Below are 24,444 nucleotides of genomic sequence, written 5' to 3' on the forward strand. Positions count from 1 at the left end.
GCCGTCACTTCTCACAGCTCTTGCAGTAGACAGCTGTTTGTTGCCCAGCATTTTATACCCTCTCCTTCATGGCAGCAGGACCCCAAATCTCTTCTGAAAAAACACCCCTTTCCCATTCTCTGGCTTGGGGCTGATTATGAATCGTTTGAGCTGCCAGTGGCCCTGGTGTCAAACTGACGGTGAGGCCAACACAGAGTACCTAAGAGCAGAGAAATTTGATTTCTTGATTTTTTGGTTCCAATGGCTAATAAATGTTAATATATTCTCATTCTTATCCCTTCTCTTTTTCCCTCCCTTCCTTTCAGGCCTTGCTGAGCTGGGCTCTCTGTCCCTTGTAACATAGAGTCCAGCTGGTAAGTTTTATTCAGTTATGCCTGCTTCTGCTGCCCCGTGCTCTCTTTCTTCTTTGACCTGCAAGTCACAGACTCTGATTGTTTTTCTTTTTTTATATTACATGCCAGAATAGCATTGATATTTTCTGGGAACTGTAAAAAATACTATCACATCAAATATGTTCTGGGTCTTACGAAGGGAAAGAATACGAACTTTGGGACTAAAACTTTTGGTCCTGAGGAATTTTGAGTTTAAAGCTGAGTTAAGAAATTTTATGTGGGTCCAAAATGCTGAAATTGCTGGAAAACTGCTGGCCATGTAAGGGGTTACTTTACTTTGTGTTGTCTATACAGCTTTAAACAATGAACCCAGGAGAGGAAGTCTTTAACTTAGGAATGTTCCATTTGTAGTTACTAGGAAACTGGTTTGAAGACAAGGTTTGAGCCATCATAAAATTAATTTGCCATTATGTGACTAAATTCATTGATTAAAAATGCAAAACATCTGAAAACAGGAAAGAGTTCTGGGTAGGTCACTAACTCTGGTTCTTAAACTTTTTTCAATAGTGGAGCAGCAGGAAATCATGGTGCACTTTGAAAAACATAATATGATTTGGAAATATGGAATTCCATCATAAAATTGGGGTAATTTACTATCAGAATTTATTGCTATATTGTATTTGTAGCTCTCTCTATCTCAAAAGCTAGTATATAAAATAGTTTAAAGAAATCATGCTATTATTTCTGTTAGTGTTCATTTGCTGCTAGCTCTCTTGTGTTGTCATCTGTCAGTACTTCTTATCTGTTAAGACAGCAGGCACCAAAGAGTTAACTGCTCTGCTCTACATTTCTTCACCTTCTACAAAAGCTTCTTTTGAAACATTCTGCCAAAAGCTTCAATGAGTTACTTCTGATCTTGCATGTGTGAGAGAGAACCCTCCTGAAACCCATGGAATAGGACTGCCCAACCTGTCCTATTCTCAAACAGATCACCTGGCCCTAAGCACCCACAAACACACCCATTTAACACTTTATTCTAGAGCAGGGGTTGTGAAACTACAGCAAATCTGGCTTCCCACCCACGTTTGTAGATAAAGTTTTATTGGAACACAGCCACGCTAATTTGTTTGCATACTGTGTGTAGCTGCTTTCACTAAATTGGCAGAGTTGAGTAGCTGAGGCAGAAAATGTATAACCTGAAAAGCCAAAACTATTGACTATCGGATTGGTCACAGAAAAAAAATCTGCTGACCCCTGTGCTAGAGGATTGCCAAGGATCAGTATCATCCTCATTGGTTTATGATCTCTGGAAACTACTTTATCTTTTTTTTGAAAACTAAAGCCACAATCGCTCATTTCAAGTCTTTTAGTACCTTTCTCTACAACTTCCAGTCCTTTAGCATCTTTCACTACAATTCTTCAGTTCAACAATTCAATTGACAAATGGCTTCAGTATATACCTGGGATGTAACTCTCTTGAAGATGAATACCATATTTCCCCTATTTTAGAAATGATCAAGAGAATAATGAATCAGTTATTTAATAACAGTTTTTCAAGGAAAACACCTTACATTATTTAAAAAATATGTATGTTGATCATGAGATGCATCCTGATGTAAAAAACAAAAACAGCTGAATGCCTAGAATCCAGGAAATCTGATTTAACTTACAGCAACCAAGTCCTCGTCTTATGTTTCTCCCTTATGGGGAACAACAACTCACTCTTAACTACGCTCCTCTCCCCTTTCCTGTTTGAAGATGAGTTTCCTTGAAAGAGGAGACAGAAGAAAGAGGGCACCACGTATCTCCATGTTCTCTCCATGACCATCCCAGCAGCTGACACCAGGAGAGGGCCCAATGCTTCCATACTAAACCCAAGAAGCTTTTAATTACCCTCGATAGTTTTCAGAAGCTTCAGTTTGTTTGAAAATATTATCATTCCTCTTTCTTCTCTCGCTCTGCCCGAGTCCATCTGCTTTTAGAGCAGAAGCCTATTTATTTGTAGACAAGCTAGAAAGCAGTTGTGGTTCCTTTTCTCCAGTCCTTGGTTCTAGGGTAGGATGTGCTCATGGAAATTAAGACTTCTTGGCAATATTCCTACAGATCCATGCAACTCTTCTGTACTCTACCTGAGAAAGAAAGTAGGTGCCTATTTTGGAGGCTCTTTCATCTACTTCCAATGCAGGAAGATGAGCTGCATATGATATGCAAAGAAGGTCAAGATGAGCCCTTCAGGAAGAAAAATGTGCTATGGAGCAGAGCAGGTTAGTCAAATTTCCCTCCGCCTCTATACCTCTTAGTCTGAAAGGATTCACACCAAGGTTCTCAAGAAGTTCTGGGCCCTCTGTGGCTTTCTCTGATAACTGCTGTGGGAGCTTTCTGAAAGCAAACTACTTAGTTAAGATCTGTAGGCCCCCCTTCCCCCTTCTAGAAAGCCTTCCTTATCTTGAGCTAATCTGCCCTCAGAGAGGCTTCAATGATGAATTATCTAGTCCATGACCAGTATCTGCTCAGGGAGGACATAGGCTTGAAACTCAATTCCCCACAGCAAGATAAAGGATGATCCCACCACCAAGGAATCTCTTTAAGAGATCCAAATAATCCCTGGGGAGCATTTCTGTGGGACAAGGTAGACCCCCCAAAAAAGTACTGGCCCTGTGGAGAAAACATTGAAGACAGACATAAGTCACCTTGCAGGTGGCTTGCGTACCTGCCTAGAGCACAGCTTCCACGTTTTCATACCTTCTTTCCTTTTTTGACTTAAGGACCCAGAAGTCTTCTTAAAATTTAAAAATCTTTATCAAATGACTCATTTAATAGGGGCAAGCTAACAGCAATGTAGGAAAAAGGGAATAGGATATATAACTATGTATGGATCATTATAAATTAAATAAGGGAGGGAGCTCAAGCCCATACCATTGGTTTCATCCAGTTTGGTTCTAAATTCTTAGACTTCTTAAGGGTCATAAGAATTAAAAGTATGTTGCAAATCTTTATTTAAATAGGTTTTCTTTAAAATCATCATGTGTCTAAGTTTATAGCACAAAATATGGAGGATCTGAGATGTTTGCATAGTTTCTAGAATAGACTATACTTCTGTTTTCTTTATGCTCTGCCAGATGTGTATATACATATATGGGAGGCAGTGTGATATGGCAGAAAGAGGCAAGCAAACGGATTTGTAAAATTCTGCTCCCCCTTGTTCATGTGACCAGTCAGAAATGCCAGTCTCAGGGTTCTTATCTATAAAACAAGAGAAATAATGCCTTCCTTAGAATTGTGGTGAGAAAAAGAATGTATACAAAGTGCTCAGTATAGTATCAGGTATATTGTAGGAACTCAAAGAATGTTTTCTAGAACCCTCATTCAAATCATATAGAGAGAAGCTTTATTATCTTAATAGTCATCAACCAGAGAGCAGACACCCTCCATTCTTAAATGTACTGTCTCCAACTGATGTCAAAGTAAACCAAGACTTGAGTAACCCAGAGAAAACAGACTCTGGTTGTAACAATCTCTCTACCTACAGTGAATCCTGTGAGATATACATATCACCTTCAACACATTACATTAAGCACCTGCAAAAACAAAGAGCAGTTCTCAGCTCATTCTATTTGGAAAACTGGAGCACTTACCCTATATATACTAAGTGGCTTATTTTTAAAATCTAAAGACCTATTATGAAGTCAGTTTTGTTTTCCACACTATACTTTGGGCTTATGTAATTTCATATTGTGCTGCAGAATGACTTTGGTTTATTCTACCTCCCTATCAACAGTCCTCTTTACTTGTCCTCTAAATTCTCTAAAGCAGGAGAGCAACAAACTGGTGGCCCATGGACCACTGATGTGTGGTCCACTGTCATATTTGCTCTGGCTCACTGGCAGTTATTTAAAACTAGCTGCCAACATTTTAATAGCAGAGATAAAATGTAAATAACCAGAATTCTGGCTTTTCTTGGAAAATTGAAAGAGCTAGAATAAATGTCTAGAAATTCTCACAAGGCAACGGTCCACTGGAGCTAACTAGTGACTGGCCTCTAGCTCTCCAGTTTCCCACAGTCCCCCCGACTTGCTGTCACCTTTGACCCTGCCTGCTTCACTCATTTGTGTTACCTCAACTGACCCCACAGGTGTCTGAGTTTGATTTCAAGGCTTTTGACTTCCGGTTGCATGCTGATCCCAGGAGGAGCAGCAAAAGGAAGGATAGGAGGAAAACAAGTCCAAAGTGATATGAACCAACTCATCTTTAACCGTCTTCCAAAGAGTATGAGACAAAATAGAACTGTAAGTGGGAGATAGTGCATGTAAAGTGTGAGGCACTTTAGTTGTTCAAGAAATGTTAGTTGCCATTATAATTGGTGTTATATACTCTACAGAAAACTCTAAAGCTAATTTGGAAAAATAAACAGGTGATATAGACAAGAAATCTTTGAAAAATAAGAATGAGCAGGATTTGCATACCTTATGCATTATAAAATATTTAAGATATATAATAACATAATAAGTCTTATAGTATTGGTATAAAAATAGACACATCAATGGTACTGAGAAGAAAGGACCGAAACAGACTCGAATATGATATATAAGAATTTACTTAATGATGAAGTTGGCATTTCACAGAAGGAGAAAGGATAGATTATTCACTGACTGGTCCTGGGACAACTGGTTAAATTCCAGACAAACAAAAGGGTTAAGTATTTTAAAAACCTCAAAAGGTGTATAAGAAAATATGAAAGAATAGTTATTTGAACCTGTGGTGGGGATAACCTTTCTAAGCACAAGTCAAGTAAGAACACATAGAAGGAAGACAAAGACCCGACAACAGAAAAATTAAAACCACTGCACATTAAGAAGGATTAAAAAGAAACCAATTGTGGATACTGTCACAGAAGAGCTGCGACTCACCGAGAACTGGCTGTTCTCAAAGCATGTGCTCACAGTACTGTGACACCATATCTCTTCATCCTTACAACTCTCTTAAAACAAAACACCATTATTATTCCCATTTTACAGATAAGGTGTATAGATTATCAGACATTATCACACTGAAATGAAATATTACATGCCTTTTTTTTCCAAAGCCAATTAAGTATCTGAATGATAGATGCTGTTGCATTAGGAAGATGAGATTCTGGGTGATGCTTTGAAACTCTTCTTTCTTCAGTACTTACATTACTTTTATTTTTAGAGAAAACAGACTTATCTTTAGAATGATTTTTTAAGATTATCTTTGCCTCAGCTCTCTTATCTCAAGAGTAAAAGATTGAGAATGTAGGTCATAAAGATTGGGGGTGGGGAGGTGATAACAACATTTACTTGGTGTCTGCCGAGAGCCAGACCATCTAAGAGTTAATTTACCTATTTTGTATTTGATCTTTACTCAAAGCCTCTAAGGATAGGTATATGTTTTTCCACCTGCTTAAGAAGGAAACCAAGGCCCAAAGGTTTCACTGAACTTGCCAAAGAGTGACACTGTTGGGATTGAAACACAAGTGCGGCTTCAACATCTAGGTTCTCTCCACTCTACATTCCCCCAATTACCCACTGTACCTTCTCCAACAAGGCCATAAGAGCGTGGGGCTCAATCCCATGTAACTGGAAAAAGCCAACTTCATTTACAGAAAGTAATGGTTGATAATGGAGACAAAACGGGGCCAGCTATGGCCTGACCTCCTGCAGAGCACTACACTAAGAACTGTCGACTGTGTGCAACAGCCCTGGAGCAAATGGCCCTCCCTGCACCAGCAGATCCTGTTCTTATACCTGACTGTTTTTTAGAATTTTAGAAAAGGGTTCTGAGGTCTGTTCAACATTGCCATGATCCTCTCCCGTCATCACAAATACTTCAAATACACAAGGGCCCACCTAGCTCTGAAACATCTCACAGGAAGGAGGTTTAAAAAATTCCTCTGGCAACTGAGCCTATTGCTCGACTTCTCATGACAGGAAGTTTTCTAATATCTTCAATATGTTTGCCCTCATTTCACATGGAGCCTTCCCCATGAGCACAGGAGACAGGAAGCACGCTGGTGATGGAGTCGAAGTTGTATTATTTCATGTTCTCAAACAGAACAGAAGTATGCGTTCAGTCCTTCTCTTAAGGAATCACATTTCCTTAAACCTCTTCTACACATTCAATTTATTACTTTGTGTGAACTTTAAGGCTTCTCTCAAATACTAGACACCACCTACACATAATGAAGGTATAAACTGGATAAAACCTGTGCAACAAAGAACAATATGCAAATTATATATACATCCCAGATCTGCAGAGCTAAACTGCTGACCAATGTTTACCTTGAGATATGCTGGAAGCCTTGGATTTTTAACCCAGCTGACTGACCATCTTGACATCCTATGGTTTGTTTTCTTCTTTCAGTATAATTGCACATCTCCTTTTCTGAGATTCTTACTTAAAGTTTTATATCACCCTGTCAGTCTTTTAGAATCCAAATGTTCACTGATTAATTAATAATATGTTCAGGAAATATTTAAGACCACCTATGGTATACCAGGCACTGTGCTAATTTCTGTCTAATTAAGATCTCTGTCTCAAAGGAGCTAAAAGTCTGACAGTGAGGACATGAAGTAAACAGACAATTTCAACAGAGCAGGCTCAGTGTTTTGACAGTGGTAAAAGCTCGTGCTGTAGAAGCTCAGCAGAGAGGCCACGGTGACGAAGGAGGGCTTTTTGTAGAAGCTGATGGTCAGGCAGAATCGTTAAGACTTAGCAGGACTTGGGGAGTGGAAGGAAGCCAGTCTTTTAAACAATGGCCCTCCAAACACTTGTATATCCATAGAGTGTATGACCTATAAGAATATATTTTGCTAATGAAATGTCATACCTACTTCTCATATTAACCAGATAATCCCAACCAAGCAAACCCCAGGTATGTTCAATCCAATGGCCACAGAATGACTGACATCCTTTGACTCTGCTGGAGGGATGGAAAGTGTGATTCTACTCTTCAATCGGTTCAAGGTAAAAGGGGAGAAAATCAGTTTTGGTTTTTGATCTATTAAATGAGGACATTGGTACATTAGAAATATTTTCAGGGAATGGAGAAAAGTTGTAAACAAGAAAGGGAAAAGATGGGAAGAGTCCTGCATGCTGCTAAAGGAAAGCAGAGGACGTGCCTATTGCTCTGAGAACTTTTATCTCAGTAAGTCTCAATTCCTTCGTTTGACTTTAGAAATAGTATGTCCTTTGATAATATTTCCCAGGCAAATAGAGATTTTAGCAGGTGAACCAAAAAAGTAATGAACATAGAGAGCAAACTAGTTCTGCATAATGGTTAACAGCAACAAAGAAGGAATAAATGTCACAATAGCCTTTCATGAAACTGAAGCTTTCAAATAGCATTTAAAAGAAAGAACGATGGCTAGAGCAGACAGATTTATATGAAAATCAAAGATGAAAGGATAGGAAGTAAGGGATAAAGGATGTCTTTCCTGAAAGAGGAACACTAATGGTTTTTTATTAGTTTATTAAAATTAAGGTTAATATAATAATGAGCTGTGGTAAGAACATATGTTGACTAAAAAAAAAAAATGACTGTGAATAGACAGACTTGATCACGGCACAATCTACGACACCACAAGAAAAACAGCATCTTTCAAGTAAGCTCAATTATTTTACCTTGGGAGAAGACACAATGAAATTGTTTTTGAAACTAAACATTAGATATATTTTTAAAACATTTTACCTGATTTAAATAATTTAGGCACTTCTCAAGACACCAAAGGCAACAAATACAAGATTTCAGCACACATCGAGCACAAGCATTTTCCTGAAAAGGGAGAAAAATCGGAATCATTAAAAAGCAAAGAATCAAACCATTATATAGTATTACAAATATTTAAAAAAAATACAAGAATTTTAAAAATCATAACTACACTTCAAAGCCTCCACCCCTGCCCCTTTTCTCCTCACTCAGAACATACTAGCTGAATTAATTTTAATCAATTCAACATTTAAGTAGTACCCATTGCATATAACATAAAGTGAGATACATAAGACTAACAAGGAGCTTACAATCTAGTAGGAGGAACAGAATGCTAATAAAACAGATTGGAACCGGAATATGATATGGATTCCAAAGGCTGTGGGAGTGCAGAGCAGAGAGACAGCATCCTTTGGGAGATGGAAGAATCAGGAAAGGTTTCTAGGAAGAGGTGGGCATTTGAGCCACGTCCAAATGCATGTTATTTTCAGTCAAGGACAGGGACAAGGCTCTAAGGAGGAAGGTGAGTGAGGCAGCGCAAGGAAAGAAGCAAAGCACAGGACGTTTTGGTCCCCAGTGATGTGATGGATTTTGCCAGAGCTGAGGGGGTGTGTGAGTGGAAGATGGGGGAAGCAATGGACTCCAATTTGTGAAGACTGTGACTGAAACATCTGCAGCTCTGGACTTGACGTTGGTGGTGCTTTACTACATACAGAACTAAGGTCTGGAATGTACCCACAGGAAGTCAGAGAAAGCATTTCCCCCTTACCTTTCCTTTGAGCTGACTGTGAATGTACATCAGGATCATTCGTGGGATTTTGACTAATGTGATAATAAAAGATCCTTTTGCCACAGTACCAAGATGATAACGAATAAGGCGATTCACTGATGCCAAAATAGGTGTAAATGGCAAATTCCTTTTATCCCTATTTAAAAAATAACCGAAAGATTATTAAAACAGAGCCAAGATCAAAAGGTTGGAAACACAGCATTGGTTTAGAGTCTAATTGAGTGAAAAATCAATTCATTATTCTTACTCTAGCTTTATGACAAAATGACAAAGTCATACACAGCTAATACAGACACTACAAATTTAACATATAAAATTGTTTCATTGCTCTATGGTATTTTCATGGGGCTCTTTTACTCTAATACTTTAAGTTAAATAAAACTTTGCTTTGAAAGCTCTTATTAGTGAATACTTATGGCACTAACTGTACAATCAAAACAGAATTCCAAAAGATGCTCTATCTAGACCTAATTAGAATAGGAAGCTGTGAGATCAACAGTGTTAAACTCAGCTCTGCAACCAGGAAAGGGGACTCTCAATACTTGTTCTGATCCAAACAAATTAAAAAGCTTTGTGTTCTCTGAAGGACTTATACATAAAGCAAAAGTACCATATAACAAACTACTACAAAATTCATCCTTCTGCTACATATAATTTAAGTTTCATCATGACCTGCTGGAGAAAGTTATAGAAACGAGTAAGGAACAAAATAACAACCTCCCAGAATTATCAACTATTTATAAAGAAATGAGGCTCTTCCCAACCTCAGTCCCATTCCCTTCCCCTCCACACTGTCTATATAATTAATCACTTGGATGAACTTGAGTTTTCTGACAAGTACAAATTCTCACCTAGTAAAATAGTATGTTACCACGGCTCCCGCCACCGTCATCTGCTGACATGCTAGAATGAACTCACTGATCCAAATGAGGCCCACTATGTGATACCACCACATGTATTGCAAAGGCCCAGAAACTCTGAATTCCACAAAGCCTTGGTCATTCTGAACAGCACTGCCTAGGAAAATATCAGAGAAGGAAAGAAGTACACAATGTATAAACCAAGAAATATAGCTATGAAATATAGGAGATTAATTTCCAATAATAGATCCTCCACCTCCCACTCCGAACTTCACGATCATAGTATTATTTATTAAGGAACAAACATAATTATCACTTGAAAAAAAGTTGTGAAGTTAAACACTGTATAACAAAACATTCTGAACTCCTTATAGGCATCATTTAAGGCTTTTAAAAGTTGTTGTATTTGAATATAGCGCTTACCATATTCTCAGTTACTTAGGTTATTAGGCATGATTTTTTTAAACACCTTACTTTTCTTAGGCCTATTACTTATCCAGTTATTATAGATCTTAATCATTACAGCAAAACACAGAAATTAATATTATATTTGATGACTGTGTAGTGACTGGCCAGAGAAATCACATACAGATTTACTACCCTTATGCTATTCTTCACTATTAATTACATCTAGGCTAATCTTTGCTATCGAGTATGGCTCAATAGGCACTCCTGCTAGATTTGGTCATTTCCAATCCAGAAACTCCAAGGAAGTAAGTTGATCTTTGGCTGTAGCCGTGCTTTGAGGCCAGTCCACAGTGGAACTGCATTCATGAGTTCATCTTCGCATGGATCCAAACGTCTGAGTCCGTACAGGAGCTTACTTCCAACCCACAACCATCTCAAAACTAGGACGGAATTCCAGGCCTGATCTGGTCTAGACTCCCATCATTAGGATGACCCAAAAATCATGACTAGGGAATGGATTATTCAAGAGCCATATCCACAGCTAGTTCTGGTGGTTACTGCACCATGGTCAACCAATGTTTGAAGAATTCTATGTATCTAACATTTTAAAATATTTTAATGCAAGTCATATTTATCACCAGGAGAAAGAAGCAACACATCTTCTTACCAGTCGTGCCGAGAAAAAGAAGTGTCATGATCCAGTACGCCCAAAACAGGACAAGAGCCAAGAAAGTCCAAAAGGGCTGGAACACCAGGAGAGGCAAGTGAATGAAGACCTTGCCAGCCACGTGGAACAAGGCGATGGTGAGAGCAACGCGTTTTCGCATCACCAACATGATCAGGAACAAGATAACCTGTGCAGAGAGAGAGGGGTGCACACGGTTCCAGTGACTCTATTAAGCAGTAAAAACAAAAGCTGAACAAGGGTGGAAATTTTTAACGTAACTCTTCATTCCCAAACCTGGAAGTCTCATTCTCAAAATCTCAATACTTGATCGGTCCATACCTCTCTTGCCGCTCTTATTTCAACTGTGTATTATGGTTACCGAGTATCCTTTAAGATTAAACATAAAAGGATTTCTCAATTTATTAACAAACCCTAGAATAATTCTCCCTTTCCCTTCATTTTCTTCCATTAGGAAGGAAAATATGTTCTTTATGACTAACAGTCAGTCTGGATGATACCCTTGCTTTATTTAAATAGACACATGCTTGTCACCCTGAAAAATAGGGGAGAGGACCCATGCTATCACCACAAAAGCACAGGAAGTATTTACGTGTGCCTCATCTTCCCTTCTGGACCAAGAGCTCCTTACAAGTGGGATCTATACCCCGATTTGCCCTTTGTTACTTCTTGTTACTTCTTCCTTCCCTCCCCCACTCCCCCAAGGCATGAATTGTACTTAAAAGATGATTACTAAATACCTGCAGAAACTAGCTAACAAATAAATATTTTTTGGCATCAGTGGTTTTATGTAGCTGGCTTTATTTTTTCTTTCTAATATTCAATAAAAAGCTTAGGAGTGCTCCTTGAAGTAGATTAGATTTTTCTTTCCTTTTTCAGAGAAGATGAACCAAAGAGATGAGTATGAAATTATTCACATTATTTATTAATTTTACTGTATAATGGGTAAACAGTGGATCTCATCTACATTTCTGAAATAATACACATTGTTGAAAGGAAAGTTTGAAGGAAAATATGGGCCAATAAACAATTAGTGAACAACTAAAAGGAAGGAAGTGGCCTGTTTCTCAACATACTTTTCTACAGTAAAAGTAATTGATTTTTTTAAAGTACTTGTGTTTTATTATGACAATAAGATATATGTTTGTGTAAGCACATGGTCATAGACTGTAAACGAATATTGTAGGTGAAAAATCCTCCCACAAAAAGCAGGCTGAAGAGAACAATGTGTTGCATCAAATAGCACTCATCAATTAGGGAAGCCTTCTGAAGACTTTTTAGTGCTTTCTATACTACAACACAGAGATTTTTTTTTTTTTTTTTTTAAATGGTGATCAGGGTTAAGAATGCAAAACCTAGAAGTGAGTTTCTGCTCCATCAATGATCTCCTGAAAATAAAAACACAAAATTGGAAGATACACCCCAGCCTCCACTCACAGTGAACACTGTAGCTGAAATGGCATAGATGAGGAGGGCCCGGAGATTGTCTTCAGCTACCTGAAGCTGTTCAGGAATAACTGTTTCTTTGGGAGACTTTCTTTGCCTTGCATACAGCCACCACAGAACGCCTGTGCCACCTGGAGACAAAAACAATTGATTTTGCAGTAATTAGTACAGGAAAATGTGTAACATACATCCTCAATTTTCTGGACCCTTCCTACACATCTTCATGGGACTTATGCAGTGACTGTCCATTTGGAAGGGAGATGGCTGGGAGCTCTTGGCCAGCATTAAGGGGTGCTCTGATGACTCCACTCCCATCTTCCACATTAGGCACTTATAAATCCTTCAGCATATCAAATCTACTTCCTTCAACGGTATTTATTATGGACTCTGGAGCTGAGAGAGGGCCAGCAAAAAACAGATACTGTTTTCAGACTCCTGAGAGGAATTGGTCAGAAAGAAAGCGCCTCAGTGTCTGTTTAAGTTGGGGTGGTTATCAGCACCGAGTAAGGGTCACAGAAATCAGCCATGAAGCTCGAGGAAGGCAAGATCTTCTCTGTTATACTAGGTGAGTGTCTAGTGCTGATGCAGAGTCATGCAGTTGATTCAATATTCATTGAATGAATAAATGAAGGTCAAAGAGTAGTTCCCACCAAACGTAGGAGCAAAGACAAGCAATCTCTAATAGTGGTAGGCTCTGGGGATAGGAGATTCATCTCCAACACTGGCTCAGAGATTCAGAGACCCAGTCTGGAGAGGGAAGCAGACGTCTAAGAGAGCGGCACTGGACCCATTCATTCAAATCATTCAGCAAGCATTTTGAGTGTCTACCACTTACTGTCCTTGGTGCTGGGGACACAGCAGTGAACAAAACAGCATCACAGAGTTATATAGTAATGTGGAAACAAAAACCAAGGAAACAAGTAAATATGCAGTATACTAAGTCTAAGAAAATAGATCACCTGGTAAGAGGGATAGAAAGTGCTGGGGTTGGGAAAAGTTTGCATTTTATAGAAGCCAGGTAAGCAAGACCTCACTGGTAAGCTGATATTTGAGAAAGAGATTCAAAGAAAGAGAGGAATCCATGAAATTACCCAAGGAAAAAGTGTTCCAGGCAAGAAGTAACAGCAAGTTGGAAGACGCTGAGGTAGGAACATGCCTGGCAAGAGGGAAAGAAGGAGGCCTTTGTGCTACAGCAGTGAACAAAGGGGAAAGGTGGTGGGAGATGTGGGCAGAGGGGAAGCTGGGGACCAGAGCGCAGGGAAGGGCTTGTCTGCCACGGCAAGGAAATGGAAGATTCATGGAGGGGAGAGGGTGTAGGCAGAAGAGATGAATACCCAGGAGATAAGAAACTGGGCTAAGATCCATGTACATAAACCCAAGCCCCATCTGCACTCAAGTAAACAGTGGATGGAATCAAAGGGAAATTCCATGCCCTATCTGTTGGCAAAGACTGAGTATGAATTTTACTTCTGTTGAACACGGGTAAACAAGCAAACCATAAAGGAATCTATAAAAAATATTTCAGAGCAAGGGGCAATGCTTCCATTTCAAAATCTTGTAGGGACAAGAACATTGTTTAATATCCTCAAAAACTGGCAGAAAATATCTTCTCTACAAACAGGAATAAGAAGTTATAATGAGAGAAAGGCAGAAGTTCAAGGAAGATATAATGAGATAATAATGATGACCTTGAGGAAAAAGTTCAGAACAGTCACAATAGGTAGCATATATTAAGCTTTTAAATTTGTGCCCGGAACTGGACTAAGCACTTTATACATGAGACCTAATTTAATCACACCACCACCATTAAGTGATTATTATTAGCCCCACTTTGCAAATGAAAAAAATTGAAATCTAGAAAGGTTAAGTAACATGCCACTTTCCTAGTAAGTGGCAGAGCTGGGATTCAAATTTAGATTTACTATAAAATTTGCCCAGTTTCACACAGAATTAGATATAAAGGCTACAAGGTGAAATGAAAAATGAAATTGGAGTAGCAAAATTAAGGTCCTTAGTGTAGGCAGTCAAGGATAGAACTGGTAGTAAGGAGAACTGAACCAACAACATAGAAGATAAACTTCAAGAGCTCTCCAAGCATGTAAAGGAAAATGATAGGAAGATTAAAATGATAATTTGGAAGATGGCAGGAAGAATGAACAGTGATGAGCTCAAGAAGAAAACCAGTGGAACAGAAATGATAATCAAACACAAAAATAAAGAAAACTCTCTCGAGTTGAAAAAGTGAAAAAGAGCCTTAAAAAAAAAAAAAAAAAAAAAAAAGCCATAGGCAAACTTAAGATTCAGAATCAGAAAAAAAATTTTAATTTTAAGGATAAACAAAAAAATTATATGAACATTTCAGTAGGTGAAACAGATTACTGGCAAAGCAACAAATTCAGACTCTTGATCTCTGACTTCTCTGAGAAAAAGTATAGACAGAAGGGTACATATTATGCCTCAAGAATTTTATATCCAATGAACTCAATATATACACGTAAAGGCAAAGACAGTTTTAGATAAGCAAGAGTTGAGAAAATACACCACCCATAAGTCCTTCATGAACAAGTTACTTGAATTCACATTCCAGTCAATATGAAGATGAAATAAAATTAAGAATTTACATATAAAGTTTTGTGAAAAAAGGATCAGTAGTTCTCACTAAAACCAGTCATAGGAAACAGATATATTTAAGTGTAAATATAATTATGAAATATTTTAGGCAAAGATAAAATTCTTTAAAAAGAAGATATAATATGTTAAAATAATATTTTAATTTTATTAATAACCTGGGGAAAAAAGCTCAGATTATTTTAAAAAGGCTAAAAAGAAAGTGGGCAGAAGGGCATAGGGGAAGAAATGAAGGAAAGTTTATGCAAAATTTAAAGGAGGTAGGGGAAAACTCAACATATACGATTTAATTTCAGCCTTCAATTATCTAGAATTATAAAGAATGTTTTCTGATAATGTATAGGTTTCCAACTGTAGAAATAAAACTATAATTGATACCATTCAAAGCAAGGTGAAAATAAACCAGAGAAAATATAGTCCATGTAGCAAGTATAGGGAAAGCAAAATAAGAAAGAATAAATTTAAGCAAAATCTAAAACACATGACAGCAGTAAGACCAATATACCAGTTAGGATTCTAAATGTAAATAGTATAAATTCCCCTACTAAAGAGTTTCACTTTGGGTTAAAAAAATTTAATTATATTATATACAGACATATACATATACCCGTACATATACAGAGGAAAAAGCTCTGGAGTTTAACGCTAACTGGTAAACTAAGGGGAGGGAAGTAAATATAATCTTGAAACTGTCTAAGACAAAGGTAAACAAATGTCTTAGAGAGAAGACAAATATGTGAAAATAATAGTTTTATTTTCTTCTTTATATTTCTATTTTCTATCATGAGTAAGTATCAAATTTATAAGTGGGGAGGAAAATTATTTAAACAAAACACAAAAAATCCAGTTTCATTACAAACAAGAAAGTAAAAAGAGGAAACAAAATAGAATGTGAATAGAATAAGTAATTAAAATTTAAACACGCTTACACACACGCGCATGCACAATCATCACGCCAGGGACACTTTTCAACCAGAAAGAACTTCAACACCTCACAATGACTGATTCAGGCCTTTAAAAAGTACAAGATAAAAGGAAAGGGTCCATTCACCTGCTAGGCTGGTGGACGAATCAAGTGAAAATTAAAGAACAAGAGGCAAAACAGAGCTCAACTGCTTTCTTTTCTCTTGGGCTCTTCACCCCAAAAGGCCAATGACCTTCCCATTTTATTAGCTATCCCAGAGAACTAACTCCAATGTAATCCACTTACCAGTCTTTTTAGAGCTTATAAATTAATTCACAAGCCTTACAAGAGGGAAGTTATTGAAAATAACCAAAGCAGTTCTGAATGGAGATAGTGCTGAAATAGCATTCAACTCTCAATTCTAATGACTAAGAAACAGGAAATAAGCAGCTTACCAAGTGAACCCAGTATGACCAGAATTGTTAAGATCCATACGAGTATTCTTGATATATACCTGATTATCACCATCAAAATCATGGATAGAACTGCAGGGAAGATAAATAGAGAACATGCAGAATATTATTTGAAAACACAGGAAAATAAAAGAGAAACTTTTTCAAATGCCCCCCTCCCTCAGAGAAACAATTGGTTGCTATTGACTAGTTCATGACCACAATTTAAGTAAAAAAGGAAAGTGCATTTTGACTTTGTTACTTGTGCCACTTGAATAGCATCACTCAAACCCAAAGACACCTAACTGTGCAGGTTTATAAATGACTGAGAAGTACACATACAAATGCACATGGTGACTCAAAAACAGTACAGGACTGTTGTGAATTCACCACGGGAAGACGACAGGACTCTCATGCAAACATACATGCCAACATACAAAGTATAGATAATGACATGTCATGTTGGTGAAAAGAAAAATACCACATGAAGACAGACATCAGGTAAATTAGGCACTACACTTCCTTGAGTCATCTAGGGGTTTCAAGAGCAACTTCTCTTTCAGCCAGTCAACAGGCTAGAGGGCATTTTAGCTTCTTCTGGTTGTTTCTCTTCTAGAACTCCAAGGGATGGTCTGACACTATGGGATAATATCCTGAAATCCACTGACCCCAAAATTCCTCTGACTTCATTTCTCAACTGGGGCCAGGGCTCCGTTGAGAAGCCTTCCTCCAAAAGTCAACTCCTCTGCCCTTCCCAAGCTAAATCCCAATGTGTTAAAATCTTGAGTAAATATCTCAAATAAAAAGAAAGGGGAGAGGGGGAATGTTCTCCTTGCACGGGAACATATATTTCTGAAATCGTAATTTGTTCATCTTTAATTATCTAAATGACCATTTTGCAAACAAATGAAAAAAGTCTGGGTTTATATTATTTCTTAAGACTCAAAAGAGAATCATTCTAATAAAATAATGGAATACCAATGGCCTAACAATATTATCATCACTAATTTTAAGGTTTGGCTTTTTCTTTTCTTGGTAAAAGTATTCGACTATTTCAGAAACCAAGTAATTTTTATATAAAGCTTGTCTCGTTGTTGAGTTTCTTTGGGCCATTTGCAAAGCCAAATAAATGCTTGGGATCTGTATCTAGGTAACATTATTAAGATACTCACTTTTGCAATAAATGTACAGGAACCAAAAACAGATGGGAGCCTTTCAAATATCACAGAATTAGATTTTCATATGGACAGCATTATTTCAATTGAGTCAAGTACTACCTAAGTAAAAAGAAAATACTCTCTAATGAGAGGAAGGACGGATATACAGCTTGTATCTTGTCAATGACTATAATTACTCTTAACAGTCAAAAATACTAATTTTACTTTATATATATAATGAAATAAGTGTTTGGCCCTAGGACAGTTTATATTTCCCAACAAAGAAGCCACTGGATAATAAACTCTGAAATGGCTACATATAGTTTTAGGATAATAGAGGGAATTTACATTTTGAAAATGAAACTTTATTTTATTAACTATTTGCTGACCAGAAAACTCAACTGCTAACAAGTGGAGATTTCCTAATTTTCCCAGCAATACAGTGATGTTATGAACTGTAGCAATGAAAAAAAAATTATATGTTTCAGAGGTACTCTAAGAGAAATCTATGTTCTTAGATGGGAATGTATAAGAGGGTATGTAGCCTCTTTTATAAGCAAATATGCCTTTTAGAATCATAAGTAAAACCAGAGGGCTGTTGACTCATTAAAAGAAGCCCTTCCGCTACCATATTAAAGGTAGTTTCAGTAAAGGTAGTTAGTTACCAAAGTTTGGGAGAACATCCAGTTTTCACCAATGAAAGAAAAAGAAGAGAAATGAGTTTCAGATGTATATATATAAATATATATATATCTTTATAACTATATATAATCTGAAACACTTATTTTGGATATGGGAAGTTAAACATTTTACAAGTAGCCCCAGTTGTACTCATATCTTGGCTAAAGACAGAACAGTCTTCTACTCCAGTACTATGCAATAGCTAATAATGAGAAAAACAATTACCTAGTGATAACAAGCAAAGTCCCAATATAATTTCTTTGCTGGTCATTACGCCACTAATCAGCCTGTGTAAGACACTATTGTCACTGACAAAGGTGATCAGGGCCTCTGCAAACTTGGCATAGCAGGAAATGTTCACAGGAGCACAGCGATGGAAGAATGGGATAGGTGCACTGGTGACACAAGAAAAAAAAATCAGAAAAAAAATTACTCCTACGTAATATAAATGCCACATCAAACACACAAATGAAAGGTGAATATGGCTGCAATACAGTCCACCCTCCACACACTGTTATGGGTGCTAAGAGCTGTGAGCTTAAGGCTAGGAAGATGACTGGAATGGGTGGTGATGCAGATCTTACCACAAGCCTTATCAAAGAGGGTGGAGTGCACGTTCCACAGAAGACATTACCCTCCCCTTCTGAAAAGAAACACACACGCACACAGACACGCACAAAGCCACCAAAAGCAAAACCAAACACTGATATGCCTTGGCCTCTACCACTATCAATCGAGGGGCAGATGATGAAACTTACACACATAGACTTCATTAAACTGAAAGTGAACTTTTGCCATTGGTGATTTAAAAAAAAAAAAAAAAAAAATACATGCTTGCTTGAAATGTGACACCATTAATAGAACGCTTCCTCTATCGGAAGAACACACAAAACCTTAGATTAATAAAGGAGTTTAGACCTTAGATTAATAAAGGAGTTTAGACCTTAGATTAATAAAGGAGTTTAGACCTTAGATTAATAAAGGAGTTTAGAGCATGAGCTTCATAACTCTCGTATAAATTAGTCATACTGAGACATCAACATACAGCGTAATATGCAGCTATTTAAAATAACCATGAAAACTAATGATGTAAAGGTACAGGAGAAGAAACACAAAGATTTGTATCTAATGGGATGGATTACTTCTTTGTAAAAAAGATATATACATATGAATGAGAATAGAAAAAATATTAAAAAGTGAAAAATATCTGATTTGTTAGCATCATGGGGAATTCTGGGCTATTTTCTTTTTATATGTTACCAATTATACAAGATTATTTGTGTCATAAAAGAAGTAAAATAATCAATTACTTTATCAGTTATATCAGGCTTTTATTGGCTGCAGCGTTATTTTACCTGAGAGGGGACAGAGCTGTGTGTAAACTGTGTTATAAATCTGGTTTGTTATAAATGGGTTCTAGATCAGTTTCTGAGAGGATGGTATACATCTAATCAGTCAGAGATTTCAAACCAAGAACTAGGAATATGCCTTCAGTTGTGATTTATTGGGAATCTAACCATGCATGAACACACAGCTCTCATATGTACATTAAGTTAAATTTTACCCATTACTAACAAGAATCCCACATCTTCAAACTGTGTACAGGACTATTGGACTAACATAACATTTTGAATAGAAATGATATAAATGTTTTCTTATTTTTGGTTGGCACTGCATTTTTGTCAAATTAGCACTTAAATTTTGTCAAGTGGATAAGCTCACAGGGCTGAACATCAAGTTCCAAAGTTTCTCAAGTCAGCAAAGCAACTGTGTGACCTGCATCAAAACACTATCTTTGTTTCCTTCCTCAAAAAATAGTATTTATGTTCGAATAAGAATATGCATGAACTACATATTGGCTTTTCCTTAAATAATTCTGTAAATGTCAAATGAGCACCACTGGGAGTAGAATAAGCAACATCTTCCATGCTGCTAATGCTCGTGGGACAATAGTCATTGTTTCAGTAAAACACATTAAAAAATGAAGATTGAGCAATGACATAAATATGCATTTAAAAGATTCACCTCTGTGTATCCCTGGGAATTTGTGCGTACCTCCAAAATGATGTAAAGCTAATGCCAAAAAATTTGATAGTTTACCAGAAATTGCAGAAAGCCATAGCATTCTGAATAATGTGTGAATTATATATAGCCAAGTCATCATTTTTTGATCCAAAGTTGTTTCACTAATGATGTAAAAAGATATTAAATTTCATAATACTTACAAGTGAGAACAGATTTAGATAGAAATATTGCAAGAATCAAGAAGGGTTAACTGTGAGTTCCTCAATCAATGGAGCTGATTTGGGGCAAAAGCTGGCAACTCTGTTTTGGGGTCTACAACTCTTTCTTTCCTGATTCTGTCTAGATGCTGGCCTGTGAGGTAATATCCCTTCCTGTCTCATGACTTTTCCAACCATACTTTAACTAAAGCCTAGCTCTCTATCCTTCAGTACTCCTTGGTCCATGATTATCTATATCTTCATTCTCTTTGTTTATAATCCTGTCATCTCTGATATGGCCTCTTTTTAACTCACTTGCCTCCAACGCTGAACACAAAACATATCTGCCTTAAGCACACCAATGCCTTTTTCTTTCTAATGTCCACTGATTTCCTTGGCCCTGCTCTCCTGTTTCCTTTTTTCCTGCTGGATAACTGTAGATGAACTTTATCCTTTATCCAGAGGTGACCCCCACCTACCTCTCCATGCTAACAGGATGCTGGTAAATTTTTATACCCAAAGGGAAATATACATTATTTCCAGAAAGAGTGGAGCCTGTAACAATGGAAAGAAAACTGGCACTGGGGGCAGAAATCCTGAGTGACTCTCTTAGTACTGCATAGCTGCATGTTCTCTCTGTAGCTCAGTTTCTCCATCTGTTAGCTGAAAGGGTAGAAGTAAACAAACTGCAAGTCTCTTCAGATCTTAAAAAAACAGCAGCAAAACAAAGAAAGGGCCCATCCATAAATCAATGATTTTAAATTATTTAGGATGAGCATGCACAGTATGTTCCGTGTTCTCCTGCTTTTCAAAAATAGGATGAGGATAGATGATCTGAAAAAAGGAAGAATTATACTCTCAATATGCTAATCCCTCATCTTGTTTAGGAGGAAATGCTGAGTAATACCTGCTCGGAACTTACCCTTTCAAGTCATTTTCATATGATGAATTGTAAAGAGTATTTAATAATATCCTTCAAAGAACTAGAGCAACATAACAACAGTTCCTTACCCTGTAATTCAATATATGTCAGTTAAAAAACTGACAGCTCTAAATTTGAAGGTATAAAATTAGCACAAGCTGATTAACTACATGGTGTAGCGGATGGTTCAAATTTGCTCTTAGAGGCAATGAATAACAGAAATGGCAAGCAAATGAAGGAAGAGATAATTGTTGGACATTTTTTTTTCAAAAATGAGATTAAATACTTAGCTTTAAAGTAAAAGGCACCAGATCCTTTTTCTCATCAGCTCCTCCCCCAAACAGCAGCAACTCAACCAGCCATGTTTTTTTGATACTTGAATTATTTTCTTATTAAAAAATCTAAGTAATCATGGCATTGAAATGTTTGTCTTATATTTTATCATTTAAGTCCCATATGATATGATGGATTTTAAATTGAGAGGAATTAGCTGATTTTATATAACCTCTGAGAAAATAATACTGCTGAGAACCTAGTGTATGTGTTCGTTTCTACACTAGTGTCTAATCTACATGGACACATTCTGTGCTTCTTAATTAAGGGGATGAGCATAAAGAATTCTATTAATGGTAAGTTTTTCTACCTTGTGAAGCCCACATGGATCTTTAAGAAGTCAATGAAGTCCCATTAGAAACTGATGCTGTTTCACATTATTGAAACATTAGTCAACAAGAACAAAATGAATTTATAATGAGTCTTTTAAAGATTTTCTAAATCAGCTGTTCGTAGGAAAATTGTATCTTACCTTAGAAAACATACTATTTGCCATACTATCACAGTTAATGAGCTCCCTCAAAGTACGATGACAAACAGTGCCTGGTAGCTCTTGTCCGTACACTTTCACAAGTGAAGGCGGGGGTCTGCACATCATGCAATTATTTTAAAGCCTTAGATTACAAATAAGCAATTACAAGTGATTCCTAGCTAAAAGTTTTATTTAAGAAAGAATAACAATAAACAGTTCTGGCAATATCTCTATAGCACACAAAAGGCAGGAGATGAACTGAAATTTAATGGCAATATGAAGTTTTGTCATACATTTCATTTTATTTCTTTTCTTTCTTCTTTCATTCCTTTAATAACTATGCTAGAGACTACAAGATCCTGGCTTCAAATTCTGATTCCCAACAGTATGTTGTGTTGCCTTGAGTAACTACACAATTAACCTCTCATAGCTTCCATTTTCTCTTCTACAAATTCAGGATCATATAATTATAGACAGTATCACTGAGAGGGCTAAATGAGATACATGAAAAACAGCATGATGGGTAGCCCACAGTAGTTGATTTATAAATGTTAATTTACTGTAACACCTCCATTTAAAAAAATTTTGAGTAGGTAACATTTTATAATTGGCTTTTAGTTTCTTATCTCCATTTTGTATTATCTATTTCCCATCACCTAGTATCCTTTCTGGCATCCGAAGGTGCCCAAATAAACGTTTGATGAATAAATCGAATTTTTGTAATCTGTTTCTACTATTGCGGCTTTCTCTGGCTATATGTAACAGCTAGTATTGCAAATATATGGGCTAGCTATTCCCCCTGTTGCTGCCAGGCTTGGCATTTCCCCCATAAAGAGGTATGAATTGGATGAAATATGATCCTTTCTAGGCATTTCCTCTTAAAGTTCAAAAGCTCTTAGGAATGGCAGTTGTTGGGTTGTTATGCGTCACTAGTGTGTCATTGCAAATTAGTTTGCGATTGCTTTTCTCTGCAACAGGCACTGCCTTCAACCACTGGAGGTCCCTGGGTGTCCAGGAAGGTTGGGGGAAAAACAGAAGCTCTAGAAATTAACAGAAATAATACTCCTTAAGCCAAGTGCTAAGCCACTTGCCTCCATCCCAGTTTTGCCTAGTGTGAGTCCTTTGGTACATATAAAACATTAAGTGACCAAAAACACAGTCCCTGTAAGACTATGAATTTCTTAAGGACAGGGACCAGATCTTACTGGACTTTGGAGACTTGTTTCAAATACAAGGTATGGAAAGGGGTGGTGTCCTAAACTTTTTATTAAAATGGATTTATTCTTGTTCTCTGATCCTTTTGATTAGCTTGCCAAATACCAAATGACTAATATTTGCAAGGTCCTAATCTGCCTTCCTTCATCAGCTGTTTCTTCTCTTTTACTTTCCAGCAGACTTAGTTCAAATAAAAGGGTTAAGGTACTCAGAATGTGAGGTACTGAAATAAGTAAAACATGAGGATCCTCAAATATGGCACAGGGGCAGTCAGTTTTCAGATGGTGCAGGCTCAGCATTTCATCTTAGATTAGTGGGACATGCTATGACCTTGTTAGAAGCCAGGTCTGTCAGCTCTAAAACCCATGCCCCTAACACTATGGTTTTTTGGTAAATGCCCTTTGGATGCAATGAGGGAGAAGTGACGTGCATGTGGTGCTGGCAGCAAGACTGGAGCATCCAGGATAACCAGGAAGGAGCAGCAGCAGGGAGGATCTGCAGGTGGGCTCACCACCCTCACCACCTCCCACACCCCCGCCACCCTCCGCCTCCCTCTGTATTATGCAGGAACAGAGCAACTTCATTCTCACACCAACACTAGACTTTGTTGGTTATGCTTTTATTATCTGTTTTGGCCTGGAAAGAGTGACTCTAGTCTCAAAAGTGCATTTTAAACAGTCTTTAACAGACGGTAGATGAGGGTACAGAGGTTTTCTTGTTTCTCTATTGATAAATTGTCTCCAATGACTTCCTTTTCTTTACTATTACAGCCTCCCTAACATTCTCAATTTCTATGAATGTACTCTCCTTACCTGTTGGTCTAACATCATAATCTGTAGGTGCCTCTCACTTAGCATCTTTTAAAATAGTTCCTTTATTTTTAAGTCTGTAGGCTTTATATTCCAATTTTCAACAGTAACTTGGCAAGACTAGAAGAACTCGAAGTCAATTTAACTGATACATCCTTTTTCTACATTTTTAACAGAAAATTTCAGCTTCAAGTTAATAAAGCACAAGTTACATCCATAAGCAATCCAAAGGAAAGCAGTCACAAGCCTCTAAGAAATTTTCACCCAATAGCTCACTAAAATGTACAGAAATAAAATAGAACTGGCTTCACGATATGCACTATGTTTCTCAAGTTCCATACACCTAACTCTGAGAATATATTATAAATACTTGAAAATTTATGTAATTTAAAAATATCTATC

General features: G+C 37.2%; 1 protein-coding gene across 4 annotated transcripts in view; it reads right to left on the reverse strand.

The window, feature by feature from the left end:
• The window catches only part of SLC44A1 (solute carrier family 44 member 1), a 191,811-nt gene that overhangs the window by 61,589 nt on the left and 105,778 nt on the right, over nucleotides 1–24,444 (reverse strand). For all 4 annotated transcript variants that reach the window (XM_037798696.1, XM_037798697.1, XM_037798695.1 and 1 more), the window contains exons 6-12: nucleotides 18,295–18,464; nucleotides 16,235–16,324; nucleotides 12,239–12,378; nucleotides 10,784–10,970; nucleotides 9,700–9,865; nucleotides 8,828–8,984; nucleotides 8,041–8,124 (exon numbers count right to left, since the gene is read on the reverse strand). In XM_037798696.1, the coding sequence (XP_037654624.1) occupies nucleotides 8,041–8,124; nucleotides 8,828–8,984; nucleotides 9,700–9,865; nucleotides 10,784–10,970; nucleotides 12,239–12,378; nucleotides 16,235–16,324; nucleotides 18,295–18,464 (994 nt within the window). The remainder of the gene's footprint in view (nucleotides 1–8,040; nucleotides 8,125–8,827; nucleotides 8,985–9,699; nucleotides 9,866–10,783; nucleotides 10,971–12,238; nucleotides 12,379–16,234; nucleotides 16,325–18,294; nucleotides 18,465–24,444) is intronic.

The sequence above is a fragment of the Choloepus didactylus genome, chromosome 10 (assembly GCF_015220235.1).
Source record: "Choloepus didactylus isolate mChoDid1 chromosome 10, mChoDid1.pri, whole genome shotgun sequence".
Lineage (NCBI taxonomy): Eukaryota > Metazoa > Chordata > Mammalia > Pilosa > Megalonychidae > Choloepus > Choloepus didactylus.